At 49.2% G+C, this 20,855-nt stretch overlaps 1 protein-coding gene across 1 annotated transcript; it reads right to left on the minus strand.

Annotated features, from left to right (window-relative positions):
• Positions 1-3,974: 3,974 nt before the first annotated feature.
• Positions 3,975-10,482, minus strand: LOC132427698 (NUT family member 2G-like). The gene is made up of 7 exons (XM_060015360.1): positions 10,401-10,482; positions 8,851-9,541; positions 7,769-7,897; positions 6,568-6,725; positions 5,812-6,098; positions 5,289-5,405; positions 3,975-4,769 (listed from the first exon to the last, which is right to left on the minus strand). The coding sequence occupies exons 1-7, from the start codon at positions 10,480-10,482 to the stop codon at positions 3,975-3,977; spliced, it is 2,259 nt and encodes a 752-aa protein (XP_059871343.1).
• Between the last annotated feature and the right edge of the window lie 10,373 nt (positions 10,483-20,855).

Below are 20,855 nucleotides of genomic sequence, written 5' to 3' on the forward strand. Positions count from 1 at the left end.
TCCGAGGTCATCGGGTCTGTCAATCCCACCACAGGCCCAGGGGGTCTCAGTTTCAAAGTGTGAGATTGTCGCCCTCACAGAGAGTCATGGTGTAGGTGGAGGCCCTACAGAGAGCTGCAGTGTGGGTGGCACGCCACGAAGCTGAAGGAGTGGGGCTGCCCCACCGAGCTGTGGGGATGATGTTGCCACCCCAGTGGGCCTGGAGGGCAAAGCCTCAAACTGAAGAGGATTATTCTCCTACCTTAAGATCTAATGGGATTGGCCTTGCTAGGCTTTGGACTTGCTTGGAAACTGTCATCAATTCCCTCTTTCCTATTTCTTCCTTTCGGAGTAGGGATGTCTATTATATGCAGGTCCCATCATCGTATTTGGAAACACTTAACTTGTTTGGGTCACAGATTTACAACTACAGAGAAATTTTGCCTCAGGATGAATAGTACCTCCAGTCTCACCCATATGTGATTTAGATGGTGTTTAGATCAGACTTTGGACTTTAAATTTTACAGTTGATGTTGGGATGAGTTAAGGCTTTTGAGGCTGTTGGGATAGAATGAATGTATTTTGCGTACAATAAGGAAAGGAATTTTGGGTACCAGGGGCAGAATGCTATGCACGTGTATCCCCCCCACCAATTCTTATGTTGAAGCCCTAACCTTCAATGTATTTGGGGATAGGGCCTTTGGGAGGTAATTAGGTCATGGGAATGGAGCTTTCATACTGGGTTTAGTGCCCTTAGAAGAAAAGACACAAGAGAGATCCGTCTTTCTCTCTGCCACGTGAGGACACAGTAAGACAACCATCTGAAAAGTAGGAAGAGAGCTCTCACCAGGAGCTGAATATGGCACCTTGATCTTGGCCTTTCAACCTTCAGAACTGTTAAGAAATTACCGTCTGTTTTTCAAGCCACCAGGTCTATGGCATTTTGTTACAGCCGTCCAAGCTGATGAAGACATAGAGAATATATAAGATGGTCTAATATACATATATCCAGGGTTCTAGAAGTAGAGACAGGAGAGAATGAGTAGAAGTAACATTTGAAAAAGATAATATTATGTTCTAGATGAGATGAAGAATGTGGTATCACTTAATGAAGCAAAATAGATCACATGGAGGATAAACTTTTTTAACCTGAAACTAATCACACGTCAAGAAACTGGAGAACACAAAAGACAAAAGACAATCTTAAAAAAAAACAATTAGCAGGGAAACTGATCACCCACCATGAAAGGGTGTACTGATGGCATAATTTGCAAAAACAGTAACAGAAGCCATATTCGATGGAATAAATATTCAAAGTTCTGAAAGGAAAAACTTTTCCTCTGGAACTGATTACCCTGTCACATTATAATTTATAAAAGTTCACGAACAAGGGAACTGATAAATTATTATTAATGTATGCATACAATGCAAACTTATAAATAATTAAAAAATTAAAGAACAACTAATATATCCATTTTTCTTAAAGTAAGAATGTTGAAAGAAGAAGCCAAAGGCAATATGATTTACATGACACCATATATAACCCAAAATATAATTATTATACATAATTGTGATTATCTACCACTGTGCTAAAAGCATAAACAGTTTTATAAGATGGATATTTGCCAAGCTCTTGATGGTGACTATCTTTCTCATTGTTGGTGACTGTGTAAAATGGGACAACCCTTACAGAAAACAATATGAGGTTTCCTCAAAAAATTAAAAATAGGGGCTTCCCTGGTGGTGCAGTGGTTGAGAATCTGCCTGCCAATGCAGGGGACACGGGTTCGAGCCATGGTCTGGGAAGATCCCACGTGCTGCGGAGCAACTAGGCCCGTGAGCCACAACTACTGAGCCTGCGTGCCTGGAGCCTGTGCTCCAGAACGAGAGGCCGCCACAGTGACAGGGCCCGCGCACTGCGATGAAGAGAGTGGCCCCCTCTCGCCTCAACTAGAGAAAGCCCTCACACAGAAACGAAGACCCAACACAGCCAAAAATAAATAAATAATAAATTTTAAAAAAATTAAAAATATAACTACCATGTGATCCAGCAGTCCCACTTCTGGGTTTGTATCCAAAAGAATTCAAAGCAGGATCTCAAACAGATATTTGCACACCCACATTCATCGTAACATTCTCCAAAATACCCAAGATGTGAAGAAACCCAAATGTCCATCAACAGATGAATGGATAATGGGGTCTATAAATACAGTGAAATATGTCCTTCCTTGAAATAAAAGGAAACCATGTCTCATGCTACAACATGGATAAACCTCTAAGACATTATGCTAAGTGAAATAAGCCACTCATAAAAGGACATGTCACAGCCACTCACATGAAGTATCTACAGTAGTTAAAATCACAGAAACATACAAAGGTGATTGTCAAGATCTCAGGGAGGAGGAGGGCGAATTAGGGGGTCTCTGCTATCCCAACCCCCGCCTGGGTCCTGGGGAACGAATCAGAACTCAGAAGCAGGAAAACAGGCTTTGGCCAGCAGGGAAGGGGGGTGAGGCCCAGGGCGGGTTCACAAAGGATCAGAGTATCTGAGTGCGTTAGGAGGAAGGGGCTTCAGAGGTGGGCCAGCACAGGCCATGATGGGGGCTAAGCAGGCTGCAAGGGGGGGCAGTTCGGGGAGACAGCAGGGGTCGGTGCCCTGCCCCTAATTGTTTGCTCGTCTCACCCTTAAGAGCGGGTCATTTCCCCTGCTCTGATGATTCGAAGTCTCTGCCGGCACCCACAGGACGGTGACTGAGGTCTCCACACTCCTCTGCACGGATCCCAGCTCCCACCCAGATCTGGGGCCACAGACACCTCTCCCCAACCCCTGCTGCTCCTGTGAGCAAGCTGTTCTTGTGAAACGTGGTCATAGTTTGTTAGGAGGAACCGTTTTATATGGGAATACAAATCAGTGTTGATGCCAATACACACACATGTCCAGCCATGGGTGGAAAGGGAAGGGACAGTAGTTCTGGGGTGTCTTTGCACACCCATAGGCCCCTGAGGCCAGTCTCCACAGCCACAGCCAGATGGGTCCTCCTCCTTCAGTTGAACGAGATGCTGCTGCAGAGAAATCCCACAAGTTCCACAAAGGGGCCCAACTGTCATTACCCTTATACACACCTTTCACGGGTGCCCCATGAATTTCCCCGCACCCATTCCCCTTGTTGCATCCTCATTGGGATTAAGAGGTAGCTGCCTCCACCACTCTGCACATTGCAATAATCCCAGTGGGACTAGAGGATGCTCGCGCTACGACGAGGCAGACAGTCCTGTCCCCATAGCCAAGATTTTTCCTCTCTGGTCACTCCACCCACACAGGAAACCCTGGATGAGCGGAGGATCATCCCAGCGCCATCGCCTGGCCACTTCAGGGAAGCAGAGAGAAGTTCCATAATGACAAGGGCTGTCTCCAGGCTCCATCCTAGAAACTGGTGAGTGTCCAGAGGGCTGAAAGGCACAAAAGCAGCTCTGCCTCCCCAGAAGGTTCTGGGATGCAGAAGATGGTACAGAGGCCCCAGAAGGCCCCTAGCCAAGCAGACTTTAGAGAAGGGGATGATGAGGAGGTCCCTGGGGAAAGTGAGAGCTGTGCGTTCCCAGGGGCAGCCTGAGGAGTCCTTGTCTATGTGGAGGAAAGGTTTCGCCACCTGTAGATCCAGAGCTCCTGTGACCTCCCTCATCCTTCCTTCCTCTCTGGATCGCTCTCTGTGGAGCAGCGCAACACGAACAAGATGACAGTGGCCTGAGAGCATTTCCCACCAAGACGATCTTTATTCACAATTGATATACGTCACTCCAAAGGTCCTGCTCACACACACACCTGGCCACACCCACCTCCCCCACCTCCCTAACCCCCCACAATCCCGCACCCTCTCCCCACTTGGTGGTCCTGCCCTCCCTCCCTTCCCCCCACATCATCCAGGGTCAGCACTGGGATGACAAGGAGGCCCTAGTCTCCCCTGGGGGCCACCCTGGAGGGCCGGCCCAGCTGTTCCCTACTGCCTGCAGTGCTTCTTCTTCTTCTTCCTTCTCCTCTCTGTGACAAACGGGTCACGATTTCTCTTTCTCGGCCGTGAGGGGCGAGCCGGCCCCAGAGCCAAGCCTGGCCTCCCAGACACCACGAGGCCAGCCCCGAGGATGGGCAGCTTCTCAGCACTGGCTGGGCGTCCACACAGAGCCTGCCTCCTCGACTTGGGAGCGGCTGGTGGAGCTGGGCTGAGACCTCTTCTCTGAGGGGAGGGGGCGTGGGGAGCACTCCGGGCCCCCCAACCTCCAGGGGAGGCCAGGCCTGAGGCATGGGCAGGACTCTGGGACAGACTGAAAGGCCGCATTCTGTGCTGAGTGCCCACGACGAAGATCATCCCAGGGAGCTTCACCTTGTCCTCACCGGACCCGTCCCTGGGCCCTCGGGCCTCCCGAACAGGAGAGGCCTCTCTGAGAACAGACGCGTCCCTGGGTCCCCGTAGAGGGGCAGCGCGCCTTTGACCTTGGGGAGGGGAGGGCGGTCTGGCCCGGAATGGAGAGACCTCCTGACGTCCTCGAGAGGGAACAAAGCCTTTGGGCCTGCACGGGCCAGTGTCTGTTTGGATGAGCCTATGAGGAGCCTCAGAATCGATCTCTGGTGGGCAGGCTTCATCAATGACCCCTGGATGGGGGTCTTGGTCGTGCCTCTGGGCACCTTGGCCAGCGTCGGGCTCAGAAGGACTTGAGCGCGTTCCGGGTGCACCGTGACTCGGGGCTGCCCGCACACCCTCGTCCTCTTTCAAGGCCAGGAGTCGTTTCTGCACCAGCTGGTAGGCGGGAGGAGGACAGTGTTGGCTCCACACACACATGTGAGAGGAGGAGCCCTGGGCCGTGGGACAATGGCCCTGGGGGGAGTAGGGGACGGGGGACCCCAGGACTCGAATCCAAATACAGACACTGTGGCATTCCTGCCATCCTCCTGCACCTTATTCCCAGCTTTGTGCCCTTCCCTCCCCTCCCGGCTCCCCATCCTCTCCTTCCTTTCACCCTGCACTGCACCCACCCAAGAACGGGCCCTTCCCCATGCCAAGCTTCCCAGGCAGGGGAGGGATGGACAGCGCCAGGTGGCCCTCCAGTTCTGGGGCCCTACCTCTCCCCTGTTCACTGGGGTCCCTCAATGCCCTGGTCTTCCTGGGTGTCCCTTGTCTCCCCTGTTCTACCGGGGATCCCTCCCTCCTCTGGCTCCCCTGGGTCATCTGGGTTCCCCTGTCCCCTGGATCACCTGGAGTCTCCCTCCCGTGGGGTCCCCTGGCTCCCTGAGTGTCCCTCTCCCTCCCCTGGCTCACTTCTTCCGGCGTGAGCCCTTCCTCCTGCTCCAGCTCCTCCGCTAGGGCCAAGAGATCCAGCTGTGGGTCTGGGGAAAGCAATTCTGCCAGGAATCGAGGGTGAATGACTGCCTCCACCTCAGACAGAAAGAAGAGGCTATGAGCATCCTTGGCCAGGAGTGGCCTGTGAGACAAGAAGACCCGAAGGGAAAGTGAAAAGCAGAGACCCACCCCACTCTCCTCCACAAGGCGGGGATGCTCAGCACACACACAAACACACACACGCATGCACACACACATGCACATACACAGTCACACACAAAAGAGCACATATACAGAGGCACATACACAGACACACAAAGGCATACACACTGACAGACACAAACACGTACACACATACATCTGCGTAAACCTCCCCTAACACCAGGCTCAGGAACAAGGAGCGGAGCTTAAGTCCCAGCGGCCTGAGCAGAACCCAGATCTTGGGTGCTGAGTGTTCCATGCCCTGGCATCTTGTAGATCCCAGGCTCCAGGCCTAGCCTACCTTGGTGACAAAGTCCTCCTGGGAACACAGCTTGTCAATGTAGCTCAAGAGGCCCGGGTCCGAGTAGATGCCGTCCTCTTCCTGCTTCAGCTCATTTCCGTCCTCTCCACCTTCTGCATCTGACTCGCCTGTGGCTGAGTGGACGGGCCCCACCAGCGCATCCATGATGTCCATATACTCCCTCACAGCCTCGGGGGGAATCTCCTTGGGTGCCTTGGGCTCCGGGGGCTGCTGGGACTTTGGGCGGGAGGGCTGGGCCCTGGGGCCGGACATCCTGGGAGCACAGGCTGAGGCAGAGCGGGAGGAAGGGAAGGAAGGTGAGGGACTCCCGGTTCACCTCCTGACCATCGAGCGCACATTGGGGTGATGGCATTGTTTGGGGGACATTGATGTGGGTGTAGGGGGGTCAGGACCACCTGAAGCCTCATGCACTGTTGGAGAGGGGAGGTAAGGGGGGCATCTAGGAGACTCACAAGTAAGGAAGTGGGGAACCTCCAATTTTCTAGGGGTCTCGCCATCAAGCCCACTTCCTAGGCAGACCTTGTGTGGGGTCCTTTGACAGGGAGGTGTGAGAGGAGTTACAAAACTGACCAAGTCAATACCCAGCAGTGACAGAGGGCAGCTGAGACCCCACGCCCCCACCCCCCGTCTCGGTGTCTGTTTTGGCTGAAAGACCAATGCCCCTGTCTTGAAGGAAAAGGATCCACATGGGGACAGTGGCCAACCCTAGGCCCCTGTTACCTGTGCCTTCAATACCAGTGGGAACCTGGGTGCCTGGCTGAAGGCCCACTTTCGGGGCTGGGGGCCCCCGAGGATCCAGCTTCAGTGGGGCTGGAGGAGGCAGGTCCTGCGCACACTGCATCCACTGCAACATCTGAATCTGCATCTCATCCTTGGCCTCAAATTCCATGAACCTGGGGGGTGACGGAGGCACAGGCCACCCTGAGAAAAAGGCCTGGGTTCTGGAGCCCAACAAAGGCAGCCAAGAATGAGGGATTGGGAGAGGATGTGCCTTGGGGCTGTCAAGGCCCTGTGAGGTGCTGTGCACAGCAGAGAGCTGCTCCTGGAACTGATACAAGATCTGGGACCCTTCCTGCCTCACCAGCACTGCAGGCCATTCAACAGCATAGACCCAGGTCGCTGAATTGAACCAGGTCAACGGGACATGTGGCTGACCCAGGGGGCACCCTCCTCATGCCCCCCGTCCCCATCCAGAACCACATGAAGGGCTGACAGCCAGAGGCTGGAACAGGCATGTGTTCCCCACAGGGGTCCTTGCCCGAATCCAGGACCCTGGGCTGGGACTGAGAGTCCTGGAACATAGACCTGGAGACAGGGCCCAGGAGAGGCTGGACGATGTGGGTGCTGAGCTCAGAGGAGAGGCCTTCCTTTCCTCTAAGAGGCGCTCGCTGGTTTGCTTTTCTTTCTTAAACCAAGGGGATTACCACGGAGCAAACAACGGAAGGGCCAGAGATCCTTGGGCTGACGACAGGTGGCTTCCCCAGTCTCTTCAGGGATGCCAGTGTACCCACTCGGGCCACTTTTCATGAGGAGAGGGGGTCCCAAATCTATGTCAGTGGCCGCCAGCCACCCACCACTAAGGAAGCAGCAGGCTGGCGGGTGGAGCTCTTTCCCTGGCTCAGCCCACATGACCGGAGTTGGACCCCAACTGGACTCACAGCGTCACCCTGCCCCATCCTGAGACCTTCATGTCAAGGCAAGGGTAGGTCAAAATCAGGGGAGGGCGGAGCTCCTGGTGGAGGAAGGACAGAAGACCGAAGCTCTGAAGGTGAGGGAGGAGTTTCTGGAGGACAGTAGGTCTTCTGGGCTGTGGGGCCCCTGTTCTGGGTGACAGCCCTTCTTTGTCCTCTCTGATGAGCATCCCCACGGCCAGACCCTGCCCTCACCCACTCGCCTCACCCTCCATGCAGCCCCTGGGCCCAGGACACTGACTCACTTTTCTGCTATCTCATAGTAGATCATCCGATCAAAGTTGCTAACACGCTGCCATTCCTGCACGGCCCTGCACAGTCCCCACTCCAGCGTCATGGTGGGCTTCAGGCGGGCCAGGGATCGAAGCACTGGGCTGTAAGACTTTGGCGTCAGTCTCCGTGCCCAGCCCAGCCCCCACCTGCCTGACCCCACCCGCCAATGTGGACCACACATCACTCAACGCAGCATGACTGAGCAACAGGAGGGTGAGAGGCAGGTGTCTGGGAGGGCAAAGACAAGCCTTCCCGGCTACTGCTGTCACCGCCTCACACTCAGGGATGACCATCCACTCCCAGGCTACAGCTGGGACACTGTGCCTTGGGGAGCTCTTTTCCTCTTCAAGGCTGCCTTTTCATAAGGAAAATCACTATCATTAATGAGGCGTGGCATGTGGCAGGCCATCTGCTAACACTTCATAGATTAGCCCAAGGAGTCTTCTGCCCGGTCCTCAGAGTGAAGTGTGACTGTCCCCTTTTTACGAGGGACCAGAGGTTTAGGATGGAAATGCCTGCCAGACTCACAGCTCTAGTGGGAGAGAGCCCACGCCCTTAGGAGAGCTCTACCATCACCCTGTTCCTAGTGGAATTCTCCACAACAATGAAGTCGAGGCGTGCATTAAGCGCTCGCCTGGGCCCCGCACTCCTCCCCCTCCTCCGAAGTGACCTCCCCTGGCCACGTACACTCAAGTCCTGTATGAAAGGAGAAGGTACCACAGGAGAGTGTGGCATCCACTCCTTGACTCCTCACCTTACAGCACGACCCTCTCTGACTGCAAGTCTTCAGTCCATATTACCATGAGACTCATGGAAGAGCAAGTTGGCTAGACTCTCAGGGTGGTGGGGTCAGTTGAGATAAGGCACATTTCAGTCATGATGTCATGGCCTGGCAGGCTCACCCATATGACCGACAATGTGCCTTCTCATAGCATGGACATCGCCCTCAGACCTTGCTTCCAGTATCCCTAGAAACCTAACCTGTGAGTCCATCCCCAGGTCCTCTTTATCTAAAAGCTCCGATAAGCTCACGACCCCCTGAGCGTTCACTCACATGAGAAAGCAGGACAGAGCTTCTGCATCAGGACTCTGGGGAAGGTGTCTCCGCGCCAGTGGCTTGAGGCGCTGCCAACGTCGGAAGTTACTGTACACGCTCTGGGGGTTAGAGCAGTCACCCTGCGAGGCGTAGGGCTGGTTGGTGGCCAGGCTGCCCTCCCTGGAAGTGCCATGTGGCCAAGGCCCAGAGTTCACTGGGCGAATGATGGGGACCAGCTGGGCAGCTGGTGGTGGAGCTTGAGGAGGAAAGCCTGGGGTCCAGCCTCCCTTGCCAGCCTGAGTAACTCCAACAGCTGGAGCAGTCACAATGGTCTCCATCGCAGGGTTTGTTATGAATACGGGTGCAGGACATGCAGCACTCCCGCTGAGGGCCCCTGGAGTGCTCCAGGTGAGGGGGCCCTGAGTTATGATAAAGGTCTGAATCTGGGGGGCCTCCACTGGCCTCCCTTGTGACCTGACTTGGATAGTGAGGTTGCAGGCCCCAGGGGCACTAGGTCCACAGCCACCATTAGCCACCAAAGGCGTCGTGGGGAAAGCTGGCAGCAGCTGGCTGCTGCCAGGAGGGAATGCTGGGGTGATGGGAGGTGGCAGGTGCTGCCCCCAGGGTGGCCGGTGCTGGGGGCCAAGAATGAGTGGAGGAAAGGGCACTGCCGTGAAAGTAGGCAAGGAGTCACCGGGGTTCATGGTGAACATCTGTTCCCAACACTGGAGATGCTGTTGAGGCAAAGGAAAGGAGTGAATGGAGGAGGAGAATGGGCAAGTGTGACAGAGGCTTTCTGCGGCATCAGAGTGTAAATCTCCACAGGTGAGAGACACTTGGACGAGGGAAACTGCAGCGTGCAAATGTCTTCAAGTGCTTTTCATGCCCTGACCTCCAGTTGAGAATTATTGCACCAGTGACCCCGCGCCCATCCACCAAGGCCCCTGACCCCTGCCTGCCGAGAAGAAATTGCCTCAGCAAGCACTCACTTGGAGAGCCTCCCTAAGGCGCCCCTGGCAGCTAAGCCTCACAGGCTGTCTCCCAAGACCTGGAACTATGTGGACATCCGCTCTGTGGGAAATGCCCCTCAGCTGGTGTACTAGCAGGTAGGGACCTTCTGCAAGGTAAGTTCTAGGCACCCAAAGGCACTGTGTAAAATATTAGGGCCCCACCTCCTACTCAGTCCTCCTTTTCCTCACGCTCAGTATAAATCCCCTCTTTCTTTCCTAGCCTCACAAAACAAGACAAAATGCTGGAAAATATCCCTCTAATGGAATCCTGATACAAACTCATAACACTGGCCCAGAATGCACCTGCATCTCAGAACAACCCACAGCAGGTACGTAACTTGGGCCAGGTCCTGCCACCCCCTTCCCAGTGCCCAGAGTCACTGTCATCGCTCAGGAGTTCTGTTCCTAGGAGGTGGGGGGGGGGTGTGAGAAGTAGGCACGTGTCCCTTACATTCTGTCATTTCACAGCCAGTGATGGCTGCAGAGCATTAAACAAGGGCCAAGGAATTGCCATGTTACATTGGTCATGAGAGTACAGACTGCCTGTGGTCCTTCCCCTTCCAATTCCCAATAATGGAAAGACAGTCTGAGAAGCAGGCATAAGCCAGTTGCCATGGCGATCAAGTTCTCTGGAACGCATGTCTGTTCAGGAGAACGAGGTACACACCACGGTGCACCTAATTAACCAGAACAGGTGTCATAGGACGTTTAGTAATAACACAGATTGTGTTCCTGACCCTGGGCTACACTCCTTCCCCCTTTAAATGAGGAAGCAGCCTTCATAGACATTCCACCCGAAACAACCCCACTCCACATCTGTTCCCTGTCCATGAAGGAGTGACATGAAATATGAACAAACTCTTCCTCTCAAGGCAGCCTGAGGGTCCACCATGAGATACTGGACAAGATGAAGTAGGTCTGAAGTGCTGCGATTCCACAAAAGGAAGGACAATTCAGAGCAACACAGGAACCTGACCCCTCTCTTGGCTGAACTTACACGGTTGCCCATCCCCTGTTGAATCCAAGGCAACAGTTACCTGAACTGAGAAGTGAGCTCTGGGCTGGGCGGAGTGGATGAGGTGTGGGCTGCGGCAGTTAGAGTAACCTCCTGCCTTGCTCTCAGAGAGGACACTTCACTGCAGGTGTGGCCACACACAGCCCCATTGAATAGTTTTCTCACCAAGACCATCTCTCCCCAGTGTCCCCTGAGATATAGTAGGCTCCTGTTCAAATCCCTTTGGAAGATATGGTGAGGCAAGCTTCAGGTACCTCAGGAACATAGTACAGGTCTAGGCTTTCCTCATGACCCTCCCTGTGTCACCACCAGGACATCACACACATCCTTACACACACATTTCAGAGTGGCTTGTCTCCTCTCTAGAAAGAATCAACCTGTCTGCTGCCATCCTTTCTCCATAGCCAGGGCAATTCCTCTTGATCTACCTCCATGACCCCTCCTCCCCAGTGCAGTCTCAGGTTTCTTCGGGCTCCCCAGTCTCCCCAGGTGAAATGTCCTTGTGTGTCCAGTGCTCTCTTCTCCCTCTACTTCAGTCCAACTATGTGCCCACAGTGAAGTGTCACATGTGAACCCGAAGGATGTGAGAGATGGCAGGGTCTCTGAAAACACACCCCCAACCTATAGGCTTACCTCCTTCCGAAGCCACCCTGCAGGCTTGGGCACGGACTACTGCTGTCTGGTAGCATCAATGAGAAAAATCAAGACCAGGACCCAGAGAGTGACCTGCTTCCTCAGATGGTCAGGATCCAAGTAAAGGAGGGACAAGTTTGAATCTAAACAGTAGAATGTGGGCTGAAACATTCTGCAGTGGGGGAGGGGCAGAGGCCAGGGGGTTCTGGGTAGGGTGTGGTGGGGAGACATTCCATGAGGGCTCTGGCAGGTAGGCAAGAACTGGGAGTTCCTTCCATCTCCCACAGTGACAACACAATTGGCGTGTGCCTCTTTAGGCAGTTTATAAACTGTTTCTTTGATTCTCGGCACAGAGTTTGGACATGACGGTCCCTTACTTTTACTTCTTTTTCCATCAACCTAGTTTTGTGTCCCTCAACACACTCTGCTTCCTACCTGGCTCTTGACTTACTTCAACAGAGACTAGACTTTCTGAACAAAATACCCAAGTGTTAGTCTGATAAATACTTGGGTATTTATGCACATGGAACTGAGTATTTGAAATTAGGATTGTCTCAGCAGATCCAGTGTCTTTGACTGCTGTATGTACATCACTCCTAAGGAAGTGGTCCTTGTGCTCCAACCAACATCCAGCAGGACCAGCCTTACTAATGACCCTTTGTGCTGGAAAGCCCCCGTCCATCAAAAAACTGTCATGCAGTCCCCATGTCCAAGACCAGAATTCACTAAATGTCTTTCTCATAGTATTCCATGGTTGTTAAAGATTTAGTTTTTTACCTTTTAAATTATTTTAGTATAATATTTTAAGCGAGCAACACCTTCTCATGGTTCAAATTTAAATTGTGCAAAATGGAATATGCAGTGGCGGATCCTCCTCCCACCTCTTTCCCCTGTCAACCCAATCCTCTTTCCTGGAGGAAACCAGTGTTATCCTTTTCATTAAAATCTTCCCAGAGATACGTCACGCAACTAAAAACGAATGCAATCTATTTTCATTTTTAAAAATGCCTTCATTTTTTTTCTAGTTGAAAATTCATATATGTTCCAATATATCTGAGGATATTTCCAATGATTGTCTTCGTATGGGTATTTTGGCTCCTCTGTTTCTGCACTAGATTCCTAGAACAAGAATTTCTACAGTCTCTTAAATTTCAAAGCACCTGAAAGAATAGGGTGGCTCAATCTGGCAAAGAAAAGTAACAAATGCCTAACTGAATTTGGTTTTTGAATTTCACATAAACAATGAATTCGTTTTTAGTACCACTGTGTCCCATGCAGTATTTTGGACATAGTTTTACTGCAAATTCTTTCCCTGTTTATCTGAAATTTACATTTAACTTGAAATCTGTATTTTATCTGGCAACACTACCAAAAAATTAGAACATACTAAGCTATTATTAGTTACTCATCCTTATGAGAAAGAGAACTTGGAGTGAAGAGACTCAAGTGTGCATCTTGGCTCCAACACAAAACACAATTGTAAACATACATAAAATCTGCAGGCTCTTTGGATGAAATGGATTTCGAGGAGCCATCATATAGCATTGAACGTCTTGGCGTAGTAGGGGTAAGGACAGAAGTAAGGAACAAGAAGGCAGAAAATCTTCTTCTCTTTCCTTATGTTAAAGGGACTAAACATCCTAGAGCCCTGGTTTTTCTAGGTGTTAAAAATCCACTACCCATGAGATGGATGTGCACCTTGACACAATGCCAAGAGTTTATCCACCAGTGTCCAATCCCCATTCATACAAACCCACTTCCATCTAAATCCTAGCCTGCAAGCCCTGCTTACAAGTTTGTTAATTTCCTGTCTGCGTTACATATGCTTGCTCTTTAGAATCTAGGCTCATCATTGCATATGGTCCCATCTGCATGGTAACCATGGTAGCATTCCTTTTAAAAAATTTGTTTGATTATTATTTTCGTATTGAGAATCCATGTCAGTCAGTTTACCACTATCAAAATGATATGAAAGAGTATTCATGTTTTGTGTTGTGAGAAGAGAGGACTGTTAGGAAACTTGTCAAGGGAGATGAAGGGCGAAAACCTCAGAGGATGGCAACCAAAGCTCTTGGGAGACGAGATTCACTGACTGCTGTAGCAGCAGTAGAACTCCTACTGATTGTGGGGTGTTGGGGAGGGAAACAGTTTTAGAAGGACTGTTCCACAGTGTGAAAAAGACTCCTGTTGGTTCTTAAGAAGTTCCTTGCCCCTTGTCAGGAAAACTGACTCAGAAGAAGATGAGAAGATAAGGTGAGAATATTTCAAGCAACGTCATGGTGAACTTTATATCTAAAGAAACTCCTGTTGGGGACTGAAAAAAATAAACAATTTGTGAATATCGCTCAGTACTGGAGCTTTTATAATGAAGGAAAAATTAAATGATTTTCAACCAATAACTTCATACTAGAGGGATGGCAAGGCAAAATATTGTACCCAGGCACTCGAGAAAGGCAGGCTTCCTTGTTGCTTCCTCCCCTTGTTCAGTCATTGAACCAATTATTTACAAGATTCTCACTCATAATTCTGATACAGCATTTGAAGGAGTCTTCTCAAGGCCACTGATACAAAAATTGCACTGTGCAAAAATTAGCCAGTTCCAATTCTGCAATCACTTTTGTAATACTTCAAAATCCTACACCCCAGAGACAGAGATAATCAAATTAGCCCAAATGTAATTTGGGAAGACCAGTCACAGAAGGGAGTATCTAAAAGTCCTTTGGATCATGATCTCTGACTATTCCTGCACAGAGGTTGGGGGTAGGCATTGACTACTGAGAAAAAACATCTCTGGACATGCATCACAAGCCTCAGAAGACAGTTCATCTTCCACTCAATCACGAAACATTAAAGAAACGAAGAGATACCATGTTTGTGTCTTGTGGAGTTTTCAAGTCTCTGCACTTGGAGGCGCTAAGTGCTGTTAGATGTGAGGGGTCTTCAGAGGCATCCTGTTGAGTGAGAAATGCTCTAATCTTGCAACTGACAAAAAACAGGATCTGATGATTGAAGTTTCTTTGGGAAGTATTACAAAGCGGGGCTCTCGGGGACGTGGAACGCCGTCCTCTAATGGCTCCAGGCATCTGTTCGGGCAGTCTGCTCCGGAACACAGGAACGCATGCGCAAGCGCGGACGGTGGGGCCCCAAAGGCAGTCCGGCGGGGCCGGTGCCTTTCATGGCGGCCTCTAGAATCAATTATAGAAATCCTGAGGTAAGGGGTACGGGGACTTTTCACCCTTCAGGTGTCACCGCTCTGCGCTGTTGTTCACCCTGTGGGTTATTTGTGCCCTTGTCCGTGTCAGGAGACTCGCCACAATGTGGATTCACGCCCCCATAGCGCTCGATTCCCTTGAGGTGTTTACCCCAGGGTTATTGGCACCACTGGGGAGCCGGCTGCATGAAGGGTTCAGTGACTGCGGGGCCTACAGTGGGGGGTAAATCGTGTGTGCGAGCTATTAAACAGCTGCCGTTCTAGTCTGCGCGTTGTGAAGAGTACAAAAGCTAGAGGGACGTTCTTGCGAGTTGAAAACCCTCATCTGGTTCCAAAGGTGTAGCTCAGGTGATTGGAAAATGAGTGAAGATCGAAGGAACACACTCATAGTTTCACTAGTGTCTTCCTTCTTATCATAAAAACATCAATCAACACTTATGTTCAAACTGCATTATTTTGTCAGGGATGGGAGCAGCTTTGCTGAATGTGGTCATAAACATGTATTTGTTGTCTGATGTCAAATCATGATTGATTTGCAAGCATAGATGGGGTCTGTACGTATTTACTTGGTTGGTGGGAATCTGATATGTAGTCAATGTGCGGGTTGGTTTTGTCTGTGCATATTTGCCTTTGAAGGGAGGTCATGCCTGTGTTTTTGTGAGAGTGTGTAAGAGTGAGTGCTGTATTTGGAGGGTGTTGAGATGTGACGCAGGCATACTCAAGGAGTTGGTGGTTAGGTGTTTGTAATTTGGTGTTTGGGGAATATGTTTACATGTGTTCTTTTCTCCCATGAATTTGGGGATTTGTGTGTGTCTAATGGTGCGTTTGGAAGGATTATCTGCCTATGCATAAGGGCAAAGTCAGGAAAAGTCGTGGTGTATATTACTTTGGGTGTCCAGTCTGTTTATTTTGTATATTTGGGGAATGTAGGCTGATCATTTGTGTATTCAGGGCATGTTGTATGGTTATGGGGTGTTTGTGTGTGTGCATTTTCAGGAGCTGTCTATGTATATTTGGATGTGTAGAGGGCAAGTCTGTGACTATTTTATGGGACTGGTGGATGTTGTATATGTAGGTATGTTGTGTTTGTATGATTCTGTATTCTGCAAGATGGCAGAGTTAATTGTGTGTGAGAGGTTGGGAATGTGGGGTTATGTATATGCCAGTAGTGTGGTACTGTATGTGTATTTGGAAGAAAGGGCGTACAGGGTGATATTATCGCAGATTTGTAGTGTACTGGGTAATTGTGGTGCTATTTGGGACTTGTGGAGAGTTGTGCGTTAAATGAGTTTGTATGTGTATTCAAGGGGCATGGCCACTTGGAGGAATATTTGCTGAGGCTGTGCATTTGTAATTTTCAGTAGGAGCCTCTTAGGCTTATGTATTTTGGGAAGTGAGTATATATGTATCTGATAGAGAGGTGGGGTTCTATGTTTCTACAGGGAAGATGGACAATTGCATTTATATGTATTAGAAATATGTGGTACCGGTATTTGTTAGTACTTGTATATGTGTGAGCTGGCTCCTGATAGCTAGGGATAAGTTGATATATGGAAGTTGTTTCCTAAATGGTTTGCTGGAGATATTTCCATGTATCTTACTTGTGTATTCTAATCCGTGTGTGTGTCCATCATCAGGTGCATGCATTATCAAAGTTTGTTCATAAGGTATGGAGTTGTTAGGAGTATTCAAAGTGTATTTCTTTGGAGAATGCTAGGGTGTTTATACATGAGTTTGGTAGGCATAAGAGGTGGTCTGTCTATATATTCAGGGTGAGGGTAGATATATATACACACACACACACACATATACAGTTTATATGTTGGGGTAGTGGTGGGGAGCTTGTATTCTGGAGAGGTAGCATAATGTATAGTGTTTGGGAGGGGATCCATATGTTCAGGGGTTAGGAATATTTGCATGTGTGTGTATCCATAGGTGTGTGAGAACTGTGCATGTGTATTAGGAAGACTGCAGAAGTTGTCGGTGTTTTTCTGTTTTGAGTGTGTCTGAGCATTTGGGGTGTATACTCGTGAGGAGTTTGTGGGTGTGTGTATTTCTGATTTGTGAGTATATCAGGAGGCTTAGAGTCCTCTATGTGTCTATTTCGAAATGTAATGCCCGAAGAATTTAGTGGTGTTGCTTGTATGTGTGTTGTCAGTATTAGTGAGCTGGACTTATATGTACAGTTGACCCTTGAACAACACGGGTTTGAACCCCACGGGTCTACTTAGAGTGGATTTCTTTTTCAGTAAATACTACAGGACTACTACAGGATCCATGGACGCAGAGCCACTGCATGGAGGGTTGGCCCTAACCCCCAAGCTGTTCAAGGGTCAGCTGTATTTGATAAGTATAGGTTATTTGTGTCTGTGTGTGTTTTTGAGTTCCTGGGGCTTTTGTGGTATGTATTCTGCGGGATGTGAGAGTTTAGTTTGTGTGTTTGGAAACCAGTAGACTGTGTAGGTTACGTGTGTGTGCAGGAATCCTGGAGTATATATATTTTAGGACCGTGGGATCTCATACGGGTCTGTTTTGGCGTTGTACACGAGACAGTTGTGGACTTGGTGAGCCTGTGTGTTTAGGTACTCAGTGTGTACATCTGGATGGCATATCGGTTGCACATGTTTGTTTTCAGGCCCATGTTGTGTGTGTATATATAGTTGTGAGGGTGGAATGTGAATATTCAGGGTGAGTAAGGTTTTTTCTGTAAAAGTTTAGGTAGTAAGAGGTGGTCTGTTTATTTATTCAGGGTGAGGGTAGAAATGTACGTGTGTGTTCAGGATATATATATATATGTATATGTACAAACACATGTATATGTGGTATCCTTTTGGTTACATAACTGTAGTGGGAGCTGAGGGTTCTACTTGGAGTGTAAGTGGACTGTGTGCACATATTCATAGGAAAAGGTATGGGATGTGCTGGAACTGGTTCATACTAGCTTGGGATAGTCAATGGTGCATATCTCTTCCCAGCTCTGTGTTCAGTGATGTCAGGTGGGTAGCTTTAAATTGGTCATGCTGGGAATATTTATACCATGTAGATACCATAAATGAAGTCTTTCCCACCTTTCTCAGAGAGCTTTTCATCAAGCACTTACCAGCGTACTACTGATGTGCGTGTTTGGATGTATGTATGTATGAAGCAAGAATATTTGGGCATCGGTGGTTTTGTATGGGACACTCATGTGAATTGTGAGTGGGGCATCTGGGGCTATGGGCCCTTGTATATGTGCGTTGACCCTGGTAATTGTGAATCATTGCATTGCTCCTATCCTGTTCTTTAGGGCCAGAGAATCCCCATAAATGTTGTTGATTCCCAGTAGAAATCATGCAGATGGCTACAGAGGTGTCTGTACCTTTGGCAGGTGGACACTACTTCAGCATTTGTGTGGTCCTAGCATCTGGGTCCCTAGAAGGGGGGGGGGCTGGTGGACAGATGGCCATGCAGAGCAGAACCTTCACAGGTGTGTTGTTGGCGTGACAGGCAGCAGTCAGAAAGTCATGGGGCTTCCTGGATAGGAGGTCAGATGACCAAGGGCTCTCCAAGGAAAAGCCTCTGAGAATCAGGTGGACAGCTACAGGTGTTATTGGCTCTTCTGTGGCACAGCTGATGTGCCAGGACAGCATCTACATGGGGTCCCTCAGCCCAGCTGTCCCAGGGTGGTGGGAACTGTTGCGTATCAGGCTGGTCAATTGTATCACTAGGTGTCAACCAACCTGTCTCCATGGAAACCTAAGTCCTGAGGGATAGGCAGGGGCTCCCCACCTCTGTCCTCCTCCCCACCACTGATCCCTCTAGGGATCAGTGAGCTGACAAGGACAGAGGTGGGGAGGCTTTGTCACTGAGGGAGAGTCGGGGACTGAGACCTGGAGAGCCTCGGGAGTCCCACTCTGAGGAGATATGGCTCTGATGTTCCCAAACCCTTTAGACATGTTCTCTGTTCTTTTCTGAAGGCTCAAGATGCTTTTAGCAGTGGGAAGCTTATCTCAGTTTCATGTTTCTCTGATAGGATGAACTGACCCTTTTATTCACTATTCCAGGTCGAGATGCAAACCCATCAGAGGGAACCATGTGATCATTGTAGCCACCAGCTGACCCCACAGCCACCTTGTGCCTCCCTTGGACCCACCCAAGAATTTCTGAGCCTTCTTTATGGTGAGTCTTGTGGCCTTTTCTTCCTCATTCTGAATCCTCCTGCCAATAAAACATGCTGTGAAAGTAGAGGGAGCTCTCAGGCCGTGTCACTCATCATCGATTACCCCAAGAGGAAGAGGTTATTTACTGACCCCAAACAGGAAGTGCAACCACTTTACTACCCCAGTTGGAGGAGGGAAGACTTCCTTCCTGGCCAGCAACAAGAAATAGAAAATAGAAATAGCTAATAGCAAATTCAGCAGTTTAGCCAGTGAGAAGCCATTGTCACCTGAAGTTTCACTTTCCTCCAGTGAACTTTCATTTTTTTCCCTTGATGATGACTTTCTTTCCTTTTCCCACCCTCCTTACTATAAAAGCCTTCTGGGACTTCCCTGGTGGTCCAGTGGCTAAGACTCTGCGCTTCCACTGCAGGGGGCATGGGCTAGATCCCTGGTCGGGGAACTAAGATTCCCACGTGCCATGCGGCGTGGCCCAAAAAAAGAGCCTTCCATGTTGTGTAACCCGTTGAAGTATCTCCCTTTCTATCAGATGAGATGCTGCCTGTTTCATGAATCGTTTGATAAAGCCAATTTATTCAAAATTCAAAGTAAATCTTCAAATTTGCTCAGTTAAATTTTGTTTTTTAATACACTGGTGGCATTCAGAGGTGGCCACTAACAGTTGAATATGTATCCCTCCAGAAATGTTCTGTATAAAAATATGTGTGTGCACTTTTCTAAAATCCACTCTTATGATTGCTACTGCTAACAGGATGATTTTATGATTAAGTGCTTATCATTTTAAAAAGAAAAAGATAAATATATTGGTGGCAGTGATGGGATCTGAAGCAAATTTCTGATAACATTTGGGACAAGGAGGAACAGGTGTGGTGCCCACAAGTCCTTTGAGTTCCCTGTCTTTCTTGCCATTGCTGAAGGTTGTTGGTAAGCTCCTCTTGGTTTGAGCTCCATTCTCTTTGCGTTTGTGCTCCCAATCTAACTGGCTTTCCTTTACAGGGCAGGACAGTTTGGGCTGGTAGAGGATTTTCCCTGAGACCAAAGCCCTAGCCTTTCATATGGAAATTCCCAGGACACAGTAACATCTCTTGGTTATTGCCAGTATATTTTTGAGCGGTAAACCCTAGCCCGTAATTTTCTTCCCTGGATTCCAGATTGGGCACTGCTGACAGTGTAGTCTGCACTTTCCCATCTGTTTGGAATCAGCCCCCAGTTTCCATGCTGGGAACTGTTGGTGGCGGCTATAGTTCTTCATTTTGTTTGGAATCAGTTTGCAGTCCCATTCCTTGGGATTTGCTGGTTGGATCTTTTTCCTCAGTCAGAGGATCCCTGGTGATTGGTGGTGGTGCATACCAGGCCTTCTTTAGTCCAGGACATAGTAACATCTCTTTGTTATTGCTGATATATTAAGGCACAGTTTTTTTTGTGTGTTCTTTTGGGTTGACAAAGCCTAGCTAAGGAAATGAGATCCTTTATCGCCAAAGAGTTGAGAATGCCAGCTCTGGCACACCTGCTTATTTTATAGTTAATAACTATGGTCCTGGAGGCTGTAGATATTTAGAAAGATGGCAAAATTATACTAATATTGATCTAGAATTACAATGGTCATTGTGGGTAATGTTTCAGTTAGGTAAGATTGTTCATTTAAGGAAAACACTGGTGAGCAAGGGATCCCAAATTGGACAGGGAGAATGAGATGCCTGTTTTAATTGGTATGTAGAAGTTTACAGAAGGTTTCAAGATTCCAAAGTAGCTTCGTTTAGAGACTTAGAACAAAAAGCTAATGAAAAATTAAAGAGACAAAAGGTACCTGAAACAAAAGACCATAGGACAGATGTGACTGCAGATTTAATTCCTACTGTCCCCCTTCCTTTTTCACCTGAGTACTCTTGTTTTACTCATTTTCTGTCTGCAATACTTTTCTATTCCAAAGAGAATACTTAACAATTGCCATTTAAAGTAAAACTACCTGAGGTTGCAGGTGAGCCCCCTCAGGTGTC

The sequence above is a fragment of the Delphinus delphis genome, chromosome 6 (assembly GCF_949987515.2).
Source record: "Delphinus delphis chromosome 6, mDelDel1.2, whole genome shotgun sequence".
Classification (NCBI taxonomy): Eukaryota; Metazoa; Chordata; class Mammalia; order Artiodactyla; family Delphinidae; genus Delphinus; species Delphinus delphis.